This window comes from Cebus imitator, unplaced genomic scaffold (genome assembly GCF_001604975.1).
Source record: "Cebus imitator isolate Cc_AM_T3 unplaced genomic scaffold, Cebus_imitator-1.0 Scaffold1, whole genome shotgun sequence".
Taxonomy (NCBI): Eukaryota; Metazoa; Chordata; class Mammalia; order Primates; family Cebidae; genus Cebus; species Cebus imitator.
Window position 1 is genome coordinate 12,275,396 of NW_016107316.1, and position 22,082 is coordinate 12,297,477.

At 36.8% G+C, this 22,082-nt stretch overlaps 1 protein-coding gene across 4 annotated transcripts in view; it reads right to left on the reverse strand.

The window, feature by feature from the left end:
• Window positions 1–22,082, reverse strand: part of LDAH (lipid droplet associated hydrolase) — a 133,981-nt gene that overhangs the window by 40,544 nt on the left and 71,355 nt on the right. For all 4 annotated transcript variants that reach the window (XM_017526551.2, XM_017526537.2, XM_017526557.2 and 1 more), the window contains exon 5: window positions 15,647–15,881. In XM_017526551.2, the coding sequence (XP_017382040.1) occupies window positions 15,647–15,881 (235 nt within the window). The remainder of the gene's footprint in view (window positions 1–15,646; window positions 15,882–22,082) is intronic.

Sequence of the window (22,082 nt, forward strand, 5' to 3'; positions counted from 1 at the left end):
ACAGGGTGAGGAGGAAAAGGCTACTGCCTTATTTGAAGTGTCCAAGAGCTGACATCATGATGGAGGCCAGATCTAGGGGCTGAAGCACACTGACACTGATAAGCCAAGCTGGCAGGTACTGGTATAAAAGTGAGATGAATAATTGAAGGCAGAGTACAAGTCTGAGAGCTCCCGTTAGGACTAGCCAGACACTAGGCCACATACACACTAGTCATAGCAGCCAGAGACAATGAGGAGGCAATTTAAACCGCAACTAATGACAAAATGGAAGGTGATGCATGCATAGTTTTCTAAAGTAGGACCACAAGGTGGCAAGCCAAATTGTCCTGCTGTTTTGGTGGCATGTGGCCTAGTACCACTAGTATGATTCATGCTAGAATGCCCCAGTTTGGCTTTGCCGTTATTGAGGAGAGAGACTTGTTGGTACAGAAGTAAGGGGAATTACAGGAGGTGGCCATTGTTTCACTAGGACAGGTGAATTTGGGAGGTAGGAAATCAACCACTGTGGGTATATACACTGAAATATAAATGTGATTTTTACTTCTGGTCTGTGCTGACTGAGATACTACTTCTAGTCACTTTGATCTCCTTTAAAAGTGCTGACAGATTATACATATATAAAATCTACCGTGATGTTTACAAGGAAAAATTAGTTTCTTAAAGTATCATTACAAGGCTCGACATGTTAGAACAAGGCTTTGGTAGATTCACTTCCATGATGGGGGGTGGCTGGGGAGAATAGACATTAGTAAGCCCATTAATACAGGTGAAATGCCAAACATTTAAAAACTCCCTTTAAAATAAACAATATAATAATCTTGGGAGATGCAATTGTACTTATTAAGATAAGATTTGAAGAAGACCCATTACAATTAAGAAATAAACTGTAGATCTCAGTGTGAGCTTATCTTGCCAAGGCGTTACAACACCAGAAGGCATTCTGCAGGAACATGGCAACGACGCATTTCAGTTATGGTGGACTGACCTCAGTGTTTGGTAGGTGGCCTATTCTGTGATTAAGTCCATGGATGTTGACTCTCAAGATCATCTTGCAGTGGGGATGTAGTAGATACAATGTAACTACCCAAAAGCCAACAAAACTTTTCATTTCCCTTGACTGCCTCTACTGAGACATGGGGAAATCAAAACATATGGCTTTTCTCTATTCCTTACAGTAAAGGATATTTTGGCTACTAATGTAAAAGTTCCTGGGGAGGACATTATCTTTTTAAGTAAGCCAAAGCCTAATCATGAGTAGGCCTTTTGCCTTTCTTCCCTTCCCCTTTCTTTCTGTCTGAATGTTAGACATGATGCCTAGAGTTGCAGGAGCCATGATGTGATCCTGAGATGATGAGCACAAGGATAAAGGTTTTTGTGACATGCGAAGGAAAACAGACTAGAAACATAGGGTCCATGTCCCTGTTGGCACTGCTGAGATGTTATTTACCTCTGGACTGCCTATGCCTGGATTTCTTGGCACATGAGAAAAATAGGTCCCTATCTGTTTAGGACACTGTAATTTGGTTTTTTGCTATCTGCAGTCAAACTCAATTCCAGCTGATAAAAGTGAATAGTATAGGGCCTTTGAATATTCTGGGTGTTTTTGGTCACAGCACAGGGGTTGACGTGCTTAACTGCTTATCAGGCTCTGGTAACTGAGTGGGGGAGAAGGTGGCATCATGCTATATCTTCACACAACCAGGGCTTGCCTGGAAGAGGTAGGGTAGGAGCTGACTGAAAAAGAGCCTTTCTCAGGAAAGCCCCTCCTAGCACATCTTCTGACTATTCCTGAGGCTGGAGAGGTGTGCTGAGTGTAGGGAAGTTAGGAAGGTTCAAGGCAAGCAGGGCTGTGTGGTAGCAGAATTTGAGGTTCAGGACAGGCTCTGAGATTAGAAGATTCTAGAGACATGAGCAGCCTCGCATGCCAAAGGAGCCGTAGGCAGAGTAAGGCTGGATACTCAGAAAGGCTATACCAGCAGGGTTTGTCAAAAGGTTAAGTAGGACCAGATAGTCTTAGAAACCCAGCTGAAGTTTTCTTACAAGGCAACATTCTTCAGTAGTTTATTTATTTCCAGGTTGTTTTCCACCTTTCTAGTGGTGCCAAGTTATAACAAAGTGAAGACTAGACCTAAAAAAATAATTCTTCCATTCTAAAATGTTGGAGAAATGTTTCCTAGTCAACACAGTTTATTATGTGTTTCTCTATAAGTCAGGACTGTGGTCATTATGATCATCATAGTCTGCAAACAGATAATTTTATCTAAGTGACACTGAGTTCACCAAAGTGAAAAACAAGTGGAAGTGTTGTATGATTTTTTTAAAAATGTGATTTTTAAACTGACTTTTTAAAATTTAAAAATTTGTATTTTAATTTTAAAATACAAAAATTTCTTTAGAAAAAATAGTAAGATATTCACTGGGCTATTTACTTCTAATCCACAGGTTATATCCTAGTACTACACTAATCACCTTTTGTCCTAAATCCTAATACTGACCGAAAAAACCCCCCAAAAAAACCTTTTCCTTCATTCCCAAAGTTTAAGTTATACTTCCGTGAATCATTAAAAGCTACAGTTGGGGCCAGGCACAATAGCTCACACCTGTAACCTCAGCACTGCGGGAAGCCAAAGTGGGAGGACTGCTGGAGGCCTGGAGTTTGAGACTAGCTTGGCCAATATAGCAAGACCCNGTCTCTAATAAAAATAAATAAATAAATAAAAGCCAGAGTTGGGTTTCTAAACAGATTTTCACAAGCTGGTCATTTAAGTGAGAGAATTGGTAACACGAGAGTCTGGTTTTGTCTTATTCAAAAATTATTTTGGGATTAACATTCTGAGAAGAAATTTGTGATTCTTTAGTGATGCATCTGCTTATGTTGTCATCTCATTAAATAGTTCATTTTTTTTAACACTGTAACTATCTTAAAAAAATAATTCCATATTGATTAAGGAAAGAAAAAATTATGAAATTTTCTTTTACAAGAATATATTCAACAACATAATGCAATCTACCAGAAATTTCCCTATGTCTTTATGCTATTTTTCTAGTTAAGTAACTGAAAGGAATTAAAATATCAATTTGGCCTAACGAAAAGACCCAAGAATATTTTTAAAAGTTAATTATTTTGACCTGTTGTACTGCTGAAATAAGACATATTTCCTTTTAGCTTTGATCAGAAAATCCAATTTAGGTGTCTCAGTGAAAAGCCTATTTTGCATGAAGTGGAAGAACATCTAAAGAAAACAGTAGCAAACTTTCCAAAATTAAAACTGAAGAAAAAAATCCATATATGTTCTTTAAAAATAACATTTAAAGCAACCTAGTTAACAAAATGACATTGATGAACACTGTGGTAAAGTTTATCATGTATGCTAACTGAAGCAGGGCTACTCTTCTCTGAATGCTGCATAGGAAATGACATTTCACTCATGCATACTGGAGAAGAACGCTAATGCCACAGAGCTCAAGCCTACAGGAAAAGATGTATCATCTTTGCCAAAAGGGCAGCAGGATTTGAAATACTTGAATATTTTGGTTCCTCGAATTTTTCAGAGCTTACAACAACAACAAAAAAAATGTGTGTATAAACTAAAGGATACAGAAAACCAGTTTCTATCTAGATAGGGCAGGATTTATTATCCACTGCTTGGACTAGCAAACTTCCTCCATTTGTTTCCGTAAGATTTCTACTGAAGCACAGACATTACATAATGTGCAAACACCGCAAGGCCTCCTAAAAGGCATGCTGGCAGGTTAAAAGGTCGTCGTCTGGATGACAGTCAAGCCACAGAGAAACAGGTCTGTGGGGGCCGCGGGAAATATCCAGCTGGACCAGATTCCCAGCTGGGAATGATCTCTGACCTGATCTTCTTTTCCCTTGATAACCCCTCGCTTCACGTAACCATGAAAATTATGCCAATTTGAGTAGCTGGTATGAACGTTGGTTACGTTGACTATTCATGGAGTTTGTAAGCTCTAGCAGAGCCCACTAATAATCTCCCAAAGTTAGGGTCTTCTGTTGAGTGTTGTTCTTTCTCAGTTGGGACCTTCTGTTTGTGGGAAGCAAGGTACTAGGAATCACCATGGCGAGGGCAAGCCTCGGCAAAGGCAGCTTCTGTGATGGTTATTGCAAGAGGAGGCAGGGGTGGTACTGGGGATCTAGAGGGAAGGGGCTGGCTAGGATATCTGAGATGTTTAGTTAATGATCAGCCTAGAGTCACTACTAGGAAATGAACTACATACCCAAGTAGGGAATGAACCAATAACCCAAAGAAGAAAGAGGACAGGTAACTCTTGCCTCATTTTCCTTTACTCAAGGTTACACAGACTGGGTAGGTTATGGGAAAATCAAAAATCAGAGACCACTGAAGTAGCAGTTATTTGGATATCAGAAGGCCAGATTGGAGCCAAGGGATTAAAAGATCAGAAAGGAAAGGATGTAAGAATAGGAGGGCTGTGCTCCAAAAGTTTGTTTGATAGTTTGTTGTTTAGAACAGAGATGAAGAAATGTAGCTGAACGTTCAGTCTGATTTACAAAATCTATTTTGCACAATAATAACTCTACTATGGTTGTGAGAGAAAGGAAGCTCAGGGTTCCTCAAGCAACAATGTAGTGTAAAATCTGGTTGCCTTGGATTGGGAAGGGAAATATGTTTTGTGCCTAAACTGTCTTGCTCCCTGCTGCCTGTACTTGGGTCTCCTGGAAGATGCAGCAGGAGGTCAATTATTGCAACTAAAAGGAAGAACCCTTTCTTTCAAATGCAGCTTTTGAAGCCTACTTCTCCTGAAGTATAACTCTAATGCAGAAAAAGTGGAAAATACTTTACATAATTTCCTGTTTTAATTAAAAACATTAAACACCTGATTATATATGTGACATACCATGTATTCAGTAAACATATTGTTAAGAATAATTTGTCATAGCTAGACTTTTCATATAATTTACAAATTTCATATATAATTTTACATCTATACATATATAACTGTATAAAACTTATATCCCATGTCCTGATTTGGGTTTAGACAATATTTCTAAAGTGGCATAAGTACAGCTCCATATCTAATAGTGTCCTCAGCCCTGGGGCTCTGGATCCTCAGCCTTCTCAATGTCTCAAGGACAAGGAGCACCTAATTCAGGCAGTCAGGATAAAGAGAACACCTATTCCAGAAAGGAAAGTGGTGCCTCTAGCTGGAGAATGCTTTTTGGTTTTAATTCGACTTTTATTTTAAGATCGTTGTGGATTTACATGCAGGTATAATAAATAATATAGAGAAATCCATGTACCTTTTATCCAGTTTCTCCCGTGGTCATACCTTGCAAAACCACAGTATAATGTTATAGACAGGATATGTATACATATTTTTTAAACAGACAGGGTCTTCCTCTGTTGCCCAGACTGAAGTGAATTGGTGCAATCATAGCTTACTGTAACTTTAACTCCTGGGCTTAAGCGATCCTCCTACCTCAACTTCCCAACTAGCCAGAACTACAGGCATGTGCCACCATGTCTAGCTAAATTTTTATCTTTAATTTGTGTAGAGACAGGGTATTGCTATGCTGTCCATGCTGCTTTTAAATTCCTGGCTTCAAGTGATCCTCTTGCCTTTGCCTCTCAAGTGTTGGGATTACAGGCATGAGCCACCATACCTGGTCTACAACCTGGATATTGACATTGATACAGACAAGATACAAAATAATTTCATTAGCATAATAATCTCTCTTGTTTTTTTTTTAATAATTGTGCCCATTTCCCTCTTTGCCCCCGCTTCATTTTTAACTCCTGGCAACCACTAATCTGTTCTTCATTTTTATAATGTTATCATTTCAAGAATGCTATATAAATGGAATTATACAGTATGTAACTCTTACGGATTGCTTTTTTTCACTAAGCATAATTCTCTGCAGATTGATACAGGTTGCTGTGTGTATTAAAAGTCGGTTCCTTTTTATTATCAAGTAGCATTCCATGGAATGGCTTTACCAGTTTGTTTAATAATTTACCCACTGAAAATACCTCGGGGTTGTTCCCATTTTTTGGCTACTATGAATAAAACTGCAATAAACATTCATACCAGTTTTCATATATAAGGGATGAATGCCTAGGAGTATTACTGCTGGTTCACAGGGTAGCTACATGCTTAGATTTTTAACTGCCAAGCTGCTTTCCAGAGTTGATGTACCATTTTACATTAACAGCAGCAATGTATGAGTGATCCAGTTTCTCCGTATTCTTACCAGCATTTGTGGTTGCTATTTTTTTTTTTTTTTTGCCATTCTGATAGGTGTGTAATGGTATCTCACTGTGATCACACCCAGCTAGTCTTTACCTTGTCCTAGATCCTGATCCTGCATATTTTCTCCCTTTTTTCTAAAAGGATTAAGATTTATATTTAGATCCATGACTCATTTAGAGTTAACTTTTTTATAAGGTGTAAGGTTTAGGGTTTAGGTCGAGGTTCATTTCCTTCCTTTCTTTCTTCTGTTTTTTCTTTTGGCCTAAGGAGAGCCAGGTGCTCCAGCAACATTGTTGAAATGGCAACTTCTCTTTCATCAAATTGCTTTTGCCCTCTTGTCAAAAATCAGTTGGGCATATTTGTATGGGTCTATTTCTAGGTTCTTTTCTCTGTTCTATTGATCTATGTATCAATCCCATCACCAATATTATAAAGTTTTGATTACTGTAATTATATAATAAATCTTGCAACCAGAAAGACTCACTCCTTTCACTTTATCCTTCTTTTACAAAACTGTATTGCTAATTCTTATTCCTTGCCTTTCCAGATACCTTTTAGAATAATCATGTCAATAGCTACAAAAAAAAACCTTGCTTGGATTTTGATAGCAATTATGTTCAATATGCATACCAATTTATGAAGAACCAACATCTGATATGGTTTGGATTTGTGTCCTCACCCTAATCTTATATCCCAAGTGTAATCCCCAATGTTGGAGGTAGGACCTAGTGGGAGGTAACTGAATCATGGGGATGGTTTCTCATGATTTAACACGATTGCTCTTGGTGCTATTACAGCAATAGTGAATGAGTTATCTTGAGATCTGGTTGTTTAAAGTGTGTAGCACCTCCCCCACTGCTCTCTCTCAGTTCTGCTCCTGCCATGTTATATAACTGCTCCCACTTTGCCTTCTGCCATGAGTAAAAGCTACCTGGGGCCTCTGAAGAAGTGGATGCTCTCATGCTTCCTGTTCAGCCTGTGTAACTGTGAGCCAATTAAATCTCTTTCTTTATAAATTACCCAGTATGAGAATGGACTAATGCATCTTTACTATGCTGAGTCTTCCAATCCATGAACATGGTATGTCTCTCCATTTACTTAGGTCTTCTTTTGTTTCTTTATCAATAGTCACCATTTTCAGCATATAATTCTATATATGTTTTTCTAAATTTATGTGTAAGCATTTTTCTGACTGGCTAAAAAAGGTAGTATATTTTAAATTTTGGCTTTTATTGCTAGTGTATGCAAATAATATTGACTTGTGCTTATCTTGTATCCTGTGACCTTGTTGCACTTGTACTAATTCTCCAAGTTTGTTTTTGGTACATTCCTTACGATTGTCCTTTTTTTCTTTTAGTTTTTTAAAAAATAATTTGATGTGTTTTTATTCTCTGGCAGAGCCACAGAACCATCCTTGGGATATTCTCTATAGACAATCATGCCATACAAACAAGAGATTAATTTCTTCCCTTCTGATCTGTCTATCTTTCATTTCCTTGCCTTGCCTTACAGGACTAACTAGACCTTCCAGCACTACATTGAATAAAAGTGCTGAGGGCAGATACCTTTGTCTTGTTTCTAGTCTTAGAAGAAAAGCATTCAAAATACTTTTTTTTTTTTTCCTGCATCAGTTGATAGAATCATGTGGTTTATTTTCCTTAGCCTGTTAATATGTTAGATTATATTAATGGATTTTTGAATATTACACTAGCCTTGCATCCCTGGAATACACCATATTTGGTAATAGAATAGTATATAATTATTTTTATGTATTGCTGAATTTTACTTGCTAATATTTTATTAGAGATGTTTGTCTCTATACTCATAGAGGATACTGGCCTGTAGTATTTTTGTATTGTTTTTCTCTGGTTTTGATATTAAGATAATACTAGCTTCAAAAAATAAATTGAGATGTGTTCCCTCTTATTTTCTATTAAAATATGGGTAGAATTGTGTTAATATTTCTTTAAACATTTGGTATCATTCTCCAGTGAAATAATCTCGGCCTGCAAATGTGATTTTTGGAAGTTTTAAAATTACAAATTGAATTTCCTTCAAAGTTATAGGGCTCTTCAAATGACCTATTTCATCTTGGATGAGTTGTGGTAAAGTGTCCACATTTGAATAATTGGTCTATTTCATCCCAGTTGTCAAATTTATATGTGTAGAATTGTTCACAGTAGCCTTTATTATCCTTTTGATGTGTGCAGGCTCTATAGTGATATCTTCTATTTCATTTCTGATATTGGTAATTTGTGTCTTCACCTGTTTTTTCTTTGTCAGTCTTGGTAGGGGTTTGTCAATTTTATTACTCGTTCAAAGTAGCCGCTTTTTGTTTCATTGATTTTTCTCTACTGTTTTTCTGTTTTCAGTGTTTATTTATTTATTTATTTATTGAGTAGAGACAGGGTCTCACTATGTTGCATAGTCTGGTCTTGAACCCTTGGCCTTAAGCAAACCTACTGCTTCAGCATTCCAAAGTGCTGGCATTTCAGATATGAGCCACTGCTTCTAGCCCTAATTTCTATTCTTGTTATTTCTTTCCTTTTCCTCCTTTTGGGTTTATTTTGCTCTTCTTGTTCTAGGTTCTTGAGGTTGAAGCTTAGGTTACTGATTTAAAATTTTCTCCTTTTCTAATGTAATCATTTCTAACATAAAGCATACATTTTTGTCTTATCACTGTTCTAGCTCTGTCCCACAAATTTTAATGTGCTATATTTTCATTTTAATCCAGTTTTATTATTAATAATATTATTATTTTTTTTGAGACAGGCTCTTGCTGTGTCACCCAGGCTGGAGTGCAGTGGCATGATCATGGCTTACTGCACCCTTGGCCTCCTGGGCTCAAGTGATCCTTCCATCTTAGCCTGCCCAAGAGGCTGAGACTACAGGCATGCACCTCCATGCCTGGCTAATTTTTTTTTTTGAGACAGGATCTCACTTTGTCACCCAAGCTGGAGTGCAGTGGCACAATCTCAGCTCACTGCAGCCTTAACTTCCTGGGCTCAAGCAATCCTCCTGGTTCAGACCCCTAAGTAGCTAGGACTAAAGGTGTGCACCACCATCCCCAGCAAATTTTTGTATTTTTAGTAGAGATGCCCAGGCTGGTCTTGAACTCCTGGATGCAAGTGACCTGCCTAGCTTAGTCTCCCAAAGTGCTGGGATTACATGCATGAGCCATTGTGCCTGGCCAATTTTTAAATTTTTTCTAGAGACAGGGTCTCACTGTGTTGCCCTGGCTGGTCTAGAACTCCTGGGCTCAAGTGATCCTCCCACCTGAGACTCCCAAAGTGCTAGGATTACAGCTGTGAGCCATAGTTTTATTATTTACATGTAGTATTATTTAAATTTCTTTGTAATTCCATTTTTTGACCATGAGTTATTTAGAAGTGTGTGGTCTACTTTCCAAGTATTTAAAGATCTAACTTTTGTTATTCTGTTATTGATTTCTAGTTTGATTCCATTGTGGTCACTGAACATACTCTACTGTTTCAACGATATTAACATGTTGATATCAATTCTGTTTGGGTGGAGTGTTCTATAAATGTCTATTAGGTAATTTTCTTTGCACTGAAATCTACTTTATTAATATTAATAAAGCTATTCCTGGTTTCTTTTGCTTATAAATGTTTGCATAATATATCTTTTCCTATCCTTTTGCTTTCAAGCTACTTACATTTAAACTAAGATTTTCAAGGACAGTATATAATTGAGTCATATTTTCTAATCTACCCTGCCAATTTCTTTTAATTGTGTATTTAAATCATTTACATTGAATATAATAATGGACAATCATTTTATTATTTATTTTCTGTTTGTTCTCTGTCATGTATGTCTCCGAGTTCTTTTTCTGGTCTTCCAATCAATGTGCTACTAAATATAGAATTCCATCTTGATCTATCCATGGTGATTTTGAGTATCTCTTTTGAATGACTGTTCTAGGTACTACATTACAGATACATGTGACTTATTACCATCTACACATGGTTACATCTTACAGTTCAAGTAAAGTATAGAAACCTTACTTGCCATTATGTCCTTGTACCCTCCCCCATTTATAAAATCGTTGCCTTAAATATTTCCTTTGTGTACATTTAGAACCGTAAGAGACAGTGCTATAATTTTTGTTTTAACTGTTAAACATAATTTAGAAATCTCAAGAGATAAAGAAAGTTGCATTTGTCCACATTTAAACTTGTTCCATGGTTCTTTCTTTTTGACGTTCCCAGAGTCCCTCTTTTATCATTTCCTATCTGTTGAGAGAACTTCCTGCAGTTATACTTTTAGGATAAATCTAATGATGACAAATTCTTTAAGTTTTCCATCATTTGAGAATGCTAAATTTCCCCTTCTTTCCTAAAAGATATTTTTGCTAGGTATAGAATTTTGGATTGATATCTATTTTCATTTCGTATTTTGTCATTTCCTTCAGGTTTCCATGGATTCTGATGAAAAACCAGCTGTCCTTCAAATAGACTTTCTTCCATGAATAATGCATCATTTCGTTCTGGCTTCTTTCAAGACATTTTCTTTGTTTTAGTTTTCAAAAGCTTGGTTATGATGTGTTTTAGTGTAGATTTCTTCGGATTTATTCTGTTTTAAATTTGCTCAGCTTCTTGAATCTGTAAGTTCATATCTTTTGCAAAATTTGGGAGTTTTTAACCAATTTTTTTTTAGTACTATTTCAGACCTACTCTCTATTTGTAGGACTTGTGTTATCACAAATGTTAGATGTTTTGTTGTAATCTAGCAGGTCCCTGAGGTTCTGTTCAGTTTTTTCCCCTTTTCAGTCTATTTTCTCTCTGTTGGGTAATTTCTACTGATCTAATCTCACATTCACTGATTCTTTCCTTGTCCCCTTATTTTATTATTGGGTCCATTCATTGAGATTTTAAATTTGTTCTAAAATTTCCATTCAGTTTTTTTTAAACTTCTCTTTCCTGAGATTCTTCTATCATCTTCTTAGTTTCAAACATGTTTATTATTGATCATTAAAGAATTTTTATAATGGCTGCTTTAAAGTCTTTGTCAGGTAATTCTAATATCTGTCATTTTGATGTTGGCATTGATATTCCCCCGCAAGATGGAGTCTTGCTCTGTCACCCAGGCTGGAGTGCAATGGCACGATCTCAGTTCACTGCAACCTCTGCCTCCTGGGTTCAAGTGATTCTCCTGCCTCAGCCTCTTGAGTAGCTGGGACTTTTTTTTTTTTCCAGTCAAGTTGAGACTTTGTTAGACAAGTGATTTTCAACTAAAACATGGACAGTTTGAATATTATGTTATGAGACTCTGGATCTTATTTAAACTTTACGTTTTAGCTGTTTTTTCATTATGGCCACATAGGATAGAGTCTAAGTTACCCATTTGACTCCTGTTGATACCCAAGGGCTGAAGCGGCTCCTTACAGCTGCTGGGCAGGGGTAGAAATTCCGTAAGTTACCCATTTGACTTCTGTTGACACCCAAGGGATAAAGGGGCTCCTCATAGCTGCTGGGCATGGGTAGAAATTCTGACTCCCTACTAGGCTTCCACTGTTACCCTCTTGCCTAGGACAAGTGGGAGTCCCTTGCTACTTCTCCCCACATGAACCTTTACCGATATCATGGGGGTAGTGGTGATGGTGGCTCCATTACTGCAGGGCAGTAATGAAAGTCTTTGCTGTCTACTCAGCCTCTTCTGGGACAGTATCCTAGAGCAAGGAAAGAAAGGGGTGCTTCATCACTGCTGGGGAGAGGGTAAAGTCCACGCAACCTTTGTGGGCATGACTGGAGATGGCTGGAGTAGAGTACAGCAGTTACTGTCTAAAGGTTTCTTTTAAAAAGTATTAAAGACCAGAGTCCAGGTGTGGTGGTTCCCGCCTGTAATCCCAGCATTTTGGGAGGCCAGGTCAGGTGGATCACCTGAGGTCAGGAGTTTGAGACCAGCCTGGCCAACATGTTGAAACCCTGTCTCTACTAAAAATACAAAAATTAGCTGGCAGTGGTGGCGGCCACCTGTAGTTCCAGCTACTTGGGAGGCTGAGGCAGGAGAATTGCTCGAGCCTGGGAGGTGGAGGTTGCAGTGAGCTGAGATTTAGCCACTGTACTCCAGCCTGGGTGACAGAGTGAGACTCTGTCTCAAAAAACATATAATAATAATAATAATAATAAAGAAAGGAAGTATTGAAGACCAGAATACACTGTCGCAAAATGACTGCAGGGGGCCGAAGTATGCCATCCCTAAAGATGCCTCTTGGGCAAAAGGATTATTTTAAACTGAGTATTTTGAGAAATTGGAGATACAGGAGAAAATCTAAAAATGGAGAAGTTCCCTTTTTAAAGGGAAATTCACATCTATAAAGGACATTTCCATTAGTATGAGTGTCTTCCTCTCTGTACCATGAAGGATGACTTTAAATAACCAAGGACTCTATTGTTAATGCAAAGGGCACCAACTTAATCTGTAAAACAAACTCTTGTCTTGTGTGCAGTGCTTTTCTTGGTCACCTCCCATTACTGACCTCCTTTGTTTTAGTTGAAGATGATTTAAGTCTGAACTCAGAAGCCACCTCTCTGAGATTTATTCTTTTCTCTGGGTATCTCCCATGTACATTTGAAGTATAAATGTTAATAAATTTATATATTTTTCTTGTTAATCTGTCTTTTGTAACAAAGATCTGCCCCAACTAAGAAGTATACAAGGTAGGGAGAAGACTATTTTTTCCTACTCTATAAAATGTTGCTCCTTTCCTGGTCTTTGGGCTAGAGAGAGTAGGCTTCTGTGGGGGCCTTTAAAAGTGTCTACTCTTTGGTTTTTCTGGGTTGCTGGCTCCACATCTAGGATATATGCGTTAAAAAGAAAACCCGGCGAACTCACCACCATGTTTGTTCCTTGGATCCCAAAGTCCCTACATAGCCTGCTTTCTGTTCTCTACCTTGTACAGTCTTCTTGATGTTGTTTTATAGATAACATCTAGGGTATTTAGCAGGAGAAACAGTAGAAAGTCCATTTACTCCATCTTCCTGGAAGCAGAATTTTTATAGATAACATCTAGGGTTTTAGTACTTAGCAGGAGAAACAGTAAAAAGCCATTTACTCCAACTTCCTGGAAGCAGAATTCCCAAGAAGAAAATGGAATCCCTAACTGAAGAAGGCTTTTTAAAATCCATTCTATAAGGCAAAAAGAAATGGCTAAAAGCAACAGGGCGGCAGTGGGTGGGGTGAAGGGTACTGGGCGGGACAAACAAAACTGTAAAGGGAAGTAAAATGATCTTATCAAAGCATATGTGGAGAATTTTACATACACTTGCCAGAATTTCAAATGTTGATTCCATTTGGTCTCAGGTAATTTCCAAAGGTAGACTGGCCCTAACTCCTGATTAGATCAACAACTGAAAACCAAAGAGGGGAAAAACTGAAGCCACAGAGTGAGTCTAGGGCAGAACCAAAATGAGAGTTGAGGTTTCTGACTTCCTTTCAGTACCATTTTCACCACCAGTAGGCATCTGTTCCTCAATACTGTCAGAGGTGTTTGAACCAGAGAGACTTCATTTTGAGTGTGGGCTAGGAAAATAAGGCTGAGACTTGCTGGGCTGTGTTCTCAGAAAGTAAGGCATTCCTAGCCTCTAGATGTTTACGGTTAGGGGAACAAACTAATAATGTTTACTAAAACAGACCCAGACTTGGGAGTGTCCAGATATCCCGATATCTGGAGAACAAAGGCATTCCTAATTTTGCTTTACAGATAATAATACAAATTCTTGCAAAATACAGTAATTACAAAAATTAATCCTTTATCACAAACCCTTGTAGCAGAGCGCATCTTCCCATACATACAAGCACTATATCTAGGGTGGATGCGCTCCTCCTCTTAATTTTAGGAATGTTCTATTCTGTCTATGAAGTAGCTATTCTTTCACCACTTTACTTAATAAACTTGGTTTTGCTTTGCACTGCAGACTCGCCCTGAATTCCTTCTGGCGCGAGATTCAAGAACCCTCTCGTGGGGTATGGATTGGGACCCTTTACTGTAACAATATGGTGGAGAGATGAGGAGTTGCAGCAAATGGTCTTTCAGGGATATTTCCAACTCAGCCTCTGGCAATTTCTAAGACTGTCCTAAGCCTTGCTTCCCCTCTTCCTATCGCGTCTTTTTTGACCACTGTGCTAAGGCTACATTAAATAATGGAAATTGGGGGGCAAATGGAAACAGAAAAGATCTATAGATACGACAAATATACTGAACCTTGTATTTGTGAGAACTGCTTCTTGCTACATATTTAGAAAAACACCTCCCATAAGAACTGCCACTGTACAATTGGACAGGCAGGGCTGTTAACTTGTTTCTAGTTCGTTATGCATGTGACCTTACAGCATTCTTACTATAGCTGAGCATAGAAAACTTCATTCAGGAGTCCTGCTGTTATCATTAACTAGGGCAAAAAGACAACAGCAGCAGCTACAGTGAAAGGAAATGCAATACAGCAGCAGAATGCCTGGGTTTAAACACTACACACTAGCAGTATGACTTTGGGCAGTCATGTAACTTCTTTGTACCTCAGTTACTTCATCTAAAATGGGAACAACAGCAATATTAAACCTTATTAGTTCTTCTGAGGACCACAGGTAAAACCTTAGAAAGTGCCATTAGCTGCTGTTGAAACTGTTATATTGTACATTGGAGGTCTGTTATAAATAAATCACTAGATAGAAGCTTTACATATTTTATCACATTTAACACTAGAATAACCTTTTGAAGTATGGGGTATTGTTATCCCCACCTTATAGATTAAGAAACTAGGTTTACTTTATTATGAAAGTCATTTATAAATACAGTATAAAATAGTATAATCTAAAAAGATAAATTACATTTTAAAACAACTTTTGAAGCCAAAAAGTAAAGTAACAAAAACATTTCCTAGCATATTCATAAAATACAATCAGCAAAGCATCCAGTATTAAAATATATTACTATGACAACTATTTGTTACTTTTATAATTTAAATTCTCCCAAAACATTTAAAGAAGGAAAATTAAAAACAACCTATTAACTCTACAAGAATATTAGGCTTTGTGTCCTTTTGCTGTTTTTTTGCAAAGTACTCCCACTGAGCTAACAGGCACACCCAGGATTCCTGTAAGGACTCCATATGTACTATGTGCAGAAGAAGTATTTCTTGCCATCTTGCAGCTAGAGTGAAGAATCAGAAACATAAGGTAAAATTAAAGCTTGATGAGACTTTTCTGTCTAATTTCTCATGTAAACATTCCCTCATTCTATTTCTAATTTTATTTATTTCTAGTTTTAAACTTTTGGAAGAGAAAAACAACTAATACATAATTGCTTGTTTGGTATTTGTCCACTGTCAGAGAGTATTGTGTAAACACTTTGTGATACAAGAATAAACATATACATTTTAAAATCTGTGCTTACCAAGGCAGAATGGTTCTAATAAATTCAATGGCGAAAATTCATTCTCCAGGTTCATTAGTTGAAGGCCCCTTCTGATTAGGAAGGACTTCATTTTCTCAGGACATGGTTTAAATAATAAGTAGCCAGTAGCATAGAGAACATATCGAAACCAGCACAAAAGTGGAGTGGCAATTCTGCCATTGGGTGACTCAGACATTCGTTCAATCGTTGGACAGAGAAGAAAGGCACGGATTACCTACAATAAAGAAGCATACTTTGATGAGAGGTTTTCTTAAGGACTAGTCCATTACTTATGGTTTCTTCTATACAGTAATGGCAAATGACTGGGTTTTAGAATGACTAGAGATCTGTTCAGACTGAGAAGAACCACTCACTATTCACCACCCTCTCAGCCTACAACTAGTCTGAGTAGGATATAAGGATGTCCCTTGAGACACTGGAGTTAATTTGAAGGGTGGGAAGGAATCAGATTCCTAAATAACTCTTAGATTGTATTAGCAATTTGCAATTCCTTTGAAGGGCTGTTGAAAGTCGGAACTAATATAGCATTTTAGCAATTATATCAATTTGATTGACTAATGATATCAGAACAAAGTACAGCCATATAAAAGACTCAATTTTGGCTGGGTGTGGGGGGTCATGCCTAAATTCCCAGCACTTGGGAGGGAAGAGAGGCTGAGGTGGGAGGACAGCTTGAGGCAAGGAGTTCAAGACCACCCTCTTTAAAAAAAGGGAAAGAGAGAGAGGGAGAGAGGCCCTATTTCTATCAGCATCTTTTACTGATTATATTTGAAGATAGTTCACTTTTGAAAAGCTCTTCTATTCCTTAATATTACCAAAGATAATCTTTAACAGGACCAGATGTGCTTCTCACAACTGATTCAACCTGAATCAAGTGAGGGCCAGGTACAAGGGAAGCTAGGAATCTACATCTATGTGGGAAAATGTTTAAGGACAAAAATAGCATTTCAACTCATTTCATCAGAAAATATATTTCAATAATATTGTAGTAGAAAAGAATCACTAAAACCATTTAAATCTACATTGTTTGCCATGTTAGTATTTTTTCCAGCTTCAGCTGGGAAAAAAAATCATTATTTTCGACACTCATATATAAAAGTAATTTAATGGGGATCAGAAAAGTCAAAATAGTTAAGCACAATCCCTATTAACAGAGTAAAAGTGAAATAGAGCAATAATGTTAACAGATTGTAGTGTAGGAAATGAGAATGGACACAATAGTTTTTTAACCATATTTTAAATTAAGTATAACACATAAAAACTGTATAAAACAAAATGTCCAATATAACAATAATTTTAATGTGAACAGCTAAGTGGGTCAAGAAATAAACACTGCCAGAAGCTCTGCATGTGCATCTTCTAATCACAGGTCCTTCTTCTGCTCCCATCTTAGGTAACCTTGTCTTTATATCTATACTTGTCATCTCTTAATATTTTAATCACTTCCTTATCTTGTTTTAAATTAATACTTACCATCTCTTAATAATACAGCTGATTTCTGCCTGTTGATGAACTTTATATAAATGCAATCATATAGTATACTTTTGTGGTTTTATCTCTTTCACTCAATATTATGCCTAGAAGATTCATTCATGTTGATGTGTATAGCAATAGCTTATTCATTATCCTTGCGGTATGATCTCCCATTGTATGACTATATCACATCGTATGATTATATCATAACTTCCATCTAGTATGCCCCTTATGCATATGTTACACCTTTTATAGTTGTCCCACAGTCCTTAGATATTTTTTTTTTCTCTCTTCCCAGTCTTTGTTTTCTTTGCTTTTCAGTTTTGGAGGTTTATGTTTGAGATATTCTCAGGCTCAGAGACTCTTTCTTTAGCCATGTTCAATCTACTGATAAGCCTAACAAAGGCATTCTTTATTTTACAATGTTTTTACTCTCTACCATTTCTCTTTGCTTTTGCCTTAGTATTTCTATCTCTCTTTTACAGCGTCCACCTATTCTTGCATGCTGCCTTCTTTATCTATCACAGCCATTAGTATATTAATCACGGTGGATTTAAATTCCTCATCTGATAATTCAGAATCCCTACATATCTGGGTCTGAAGCTTGCTCTAGTCTCCTCAGATTGTATTATTTGCCTTTTGGTATGCCTTGTAATTTTTTCTTGGTAGCTGGATATGATATACTAGGTAAAAGGAACTTCTGCAAATCAGCTTTTAGTAATATAGTAGATAGGTGGGGTAAAGGGGAGGTGAGACATTCTATCATCCTCTGATTAAGTCTCAGTCTTTTACTAAGCATTTGTTTCCGGTCCTTACAAGTTTTCTAAGGAAAACTTGTAAGTGTTTCCTCAGTATTCTTCTCCCCTCTTTGGTAGGACAGGACGGCTAGAGCTGTCTGGAGTTTAGTATTTCCCTTCTCTGATGCAGAAGGTTAAAGTTGACAAGAGTTAGGTATTTCCCTTCCATGGAGTCAGGCTCTAATAATACCCCACCAGGTTAGGATTTAGCTAACTAATTTCTCCTGGCGGCAAACCTTATTAAGAAGAGTACAGTGCTCTGGCATATTTCAAAATGGTTCTGCTGCCAGAAGTACACAGGGATTTTTCTGCAATATTTACTATGAGAATCTAATTGAGCTCATGTAGGTAAGTCTAACAAAATAGTGGGGTTTCCCCATGACTGGGTCCCCCTGGAGTTTTTAACTTTCAGCGTTGTTCACACTGAACCTCCTGTAATTCGTCAATTACAGTTCAGGTTTTTCTACCATGGCACTGCTTCCTGTGGGATTTCTATTTGTGACTGTATGCCCTAGTAAGCTGTGACTCTCAGTATGTACCAGTCTGTCTCTCTAGTCTTTTGGGGACAGTGGTTTCCCTGTGTCCTCCCCTATCCTGGGTCCAATAAGAGGTAATTTCTCAGTTTGCTCAATGGTTTACTTGTTAGGGTTGGAGTAGCAACTTCTAAGCTCCCTACATGCAGAACTGGAAACTGGAAACATTTTTGTACATGTCTTTTGGTGCATGTATTTCTGTTGGCTATATCACTTCAAAGTAGAAATACTGGGTCACATAGTATGAGTGTTTTCATCTTTAGCAGATAATTACAAAGAATTTCCAAAGTAGTTCTACCAATGCTCTTGCAACAGTGTACAAGGTGTACAAAGATTTCTATTTTTCTGTATCCTTGTCAACACTTGTTACATTTTGTTTTTCTAGCAGACATCCTAATAGGAGTTAGGTGATATATCATTGTGATTTTTATTTGCATTTCTCTGATAATTAGTGATGTTGAGCACCTTTTCATATACCTGTTAGTCATCTGTAATTTTTTTTTTGAAGAAATGTCTATACAAGTCCTTTGCCCATTTTTAAATTGCTAAGACAGTAGAATAGATTTCAAGTGTTCTTACCACAAAAAAAGATTAGCATGTAAGGTACTGCATAAGTTACTCAGCTTGATTTAGTCATTCTACAATATATGCCTGTTTCCAAGCACCGTATTGTACTTAATCTATACACTTTCTAGTTGTCAATTTAAAATATAAATTAAAAAACAAAATGTAATTGAGGCTAATAGCTAATCAACTAAATGCCTGAGTTTAATATGTATGTTAATTAGCCATAATAAATGATTATAACAATTTAAGCAATAAATAATAAATGAATAAAATATGTATAATGGTAGGAAGTCACAAGTCCTATAAGGGGGCAGATAAAATAGTAAGAGGACTAGAATTGCTAGGGGTTGTGGTACAGTTTTAAATGAGGTGTTTAGGGATGGCTTTGATGAAAGGTGACATTATGCAAAGGGAGTGAGCTAAGAGGTGCTTAGAAAAGTAAGTTTTTTTGGGGGGTAAGAGAGAAGAGCATGAGCAGAGGCCACGGAGAGCTAATGTGGTGTGTTTGAGTAAGAGCCAGGTGAACAGTATTGCTGGAGCAGGGTGTGTGAAGAAGAGAACAGTTCAAGTGTTTATTAAAAAACGTCCTCAATGATTTAGAGAATATAAATGGTTAATTCAGTTAATACCAAACTAAAAGAAGAATGTACCACAGATTCCATACTAGTTATGTAACCCATAGTACATAGGGAACTTCATATTGAATCAAATCAGCTGGCAGAAACAGGAAACAATCCATTACTTTTATAAATGATCCTTTACTGTGACCCAGGTTAAGGAAAACTGTATGTAAGGGAAACTCTAAAACTATATAAGCAACCACAGGGTTATACTTGGTTGATCTATATCAATAACAAATTGAGGATTAAAATGTACTCTGAAATCGTGGAAATGGACCAAAACAATAAGGAAGTTCTAATATATACACTGAATGCATCATTGCCTTGTAAAAATATAAGAAGACCAAAGACTTCATCACAACTAATAGTTGATGAGACTGGTTTTCCTCTCTTGCCTTTGGAGAACAACAATTATTACCTGCTGGGTGAAACTTTTCCTAGATCTCATAATGATAATTTCAATGAAATTTATAGTCCAAATTTGATAGGATAAGTCACAGTAATAAAAATTTCTTTCATTCTTCATATTGGTTAAAAAAAATCACCCAGGTAAAGGAAGTATGCCTAATGTAATAACACAGCTGTGCGGTGAAGGTTTCCAAATCTGTGTACATGACAAAACATTTTCTTATGTTACTATCTCATTGAAAAAAAGAACTCCCATGTTAGCCAATTCATTCTATCCTAAGAAAACATTTTTGCATATTTCACATTCTCTTTTGATATCTACCAGAATCAACTTTTGATAATGAAGCACAACTATGTTTTCTTGAACAGTACAGGAAAGTAAATATGCACACTGGGACTTTTTATACTGGATACATTTTTGGGGGTCAGAGAAAGTATTCTGATGCTTATTTTTCTGGAATTTATTGTTATTACTGTCAATAATTTTTCAGAAAAGAAGCTAAGAAACAATTTGAGCTATGGCTACATGTAAGTATGGTGCTCAGGTGTGGATTGTGTGCAATCTGTTTCATTAAACAGGCTTTAAAAAAAACCAGTAAATCTTAAAAATCCTTCAAATACTTCACCTGTCCTGTTTACATAGCTAACTGCAGATGCAACCACTTTTCTGGGAGAGCAGCAATGATGCCTATGTGTTATGACTAAATGAAGCCATGACAAGTAGTACTTCAACATCTTCAAAAGAACATTATTACTGCCACTCTGCCTATTTATTTATTAGTATCACCCACCTGATGCAGTAATGGCAGCGTGCTCCCCCAGTATACAAGCAGAAAACCAAAGAACATAGTACACAGTTTCTCTTTTTATATGATTGCAACATTTGTAAGGCATGTCTTAGGCAATATGCAATGTAAACCAGACAGCCTTCAAAGATAAAGCTGCTAGCTGTCAAAACACAGGTCTAGAAGTAATCCTAGTTTAATTTATCTCCTCCCCCATATGGCCATGTGTTCCTCTCCTTAGGATCACACTGGAAACACAAGCCTAGTCAGCTTATTTAATAAGTACGCAGTTTATAAACTGCAAATGCCATTATATTTTAATCAAGAGGTTGCTTTTTGAGATTTTTCTACACTGTCTTAAAAACTTTGTATGTCAGAAAGATAATATGCCTCGCAGGTAAGTACTTAGATTAACAGTAGTAGTGATAGCTGACTATTTTCTCGGTATTACACTTATGCACTTCATATATATTCTTTCATTTAATACACATAAAAACCTTATGAAGTTCCCTTATTCCATTGAAGAGAAAACTGAGGTTTGGCCACAAAGTGACAAAGATGAGATATGAATTCAAGCAGGATGACTTCTGAGCTCATGCCATTAACTGTTATATACATTATATACTTACATATAAAATAAGTTCTTTGTAATCATTATCGTCTGGAGGCAATTTTCTTAGGTTGAACCAATTACTACTATTATTGTTAGATATGGGCTAATCTTTACAAGTGTCTCAAATCATTTAGCTCCAGAAATAATTAAACCTATATCCTAAGAAGTAAAGCATGAGGTCTTTCAACTACTGATTACTGAAACACAATTATGCCATTTTAGTATGTTTCAGTTAGGATGGTACTCAAGAAACTAACCACTTTTGCCATTTTCCATTCATGTGAATTATATTCAGGCCTCCTGGGGCAGATATTTTTCTACACTTTAATTACTTGAATGTGAAAAAAAAAAAAAACAAAGCCATTTCACAAGTTTAATCTTCATGTCAGGGTTGTTAATTATAAGGAATGTTTGCATATTTGCCGAGACCTTTACATAACTTATAACTGCACAAACATCTACAACTTAGCTTCAGTATCTTCCTATAGCCCATTCTTCTCAAGCTTTTATCATTTTATAATATCTGCACTTATTTTGAATGCAAAATGCTGTTCTCCTCATCTTGAAATCTGACGGAAACCACTTTGTTTTGGTTAGTTTCAATTCAGAAACACTGAGA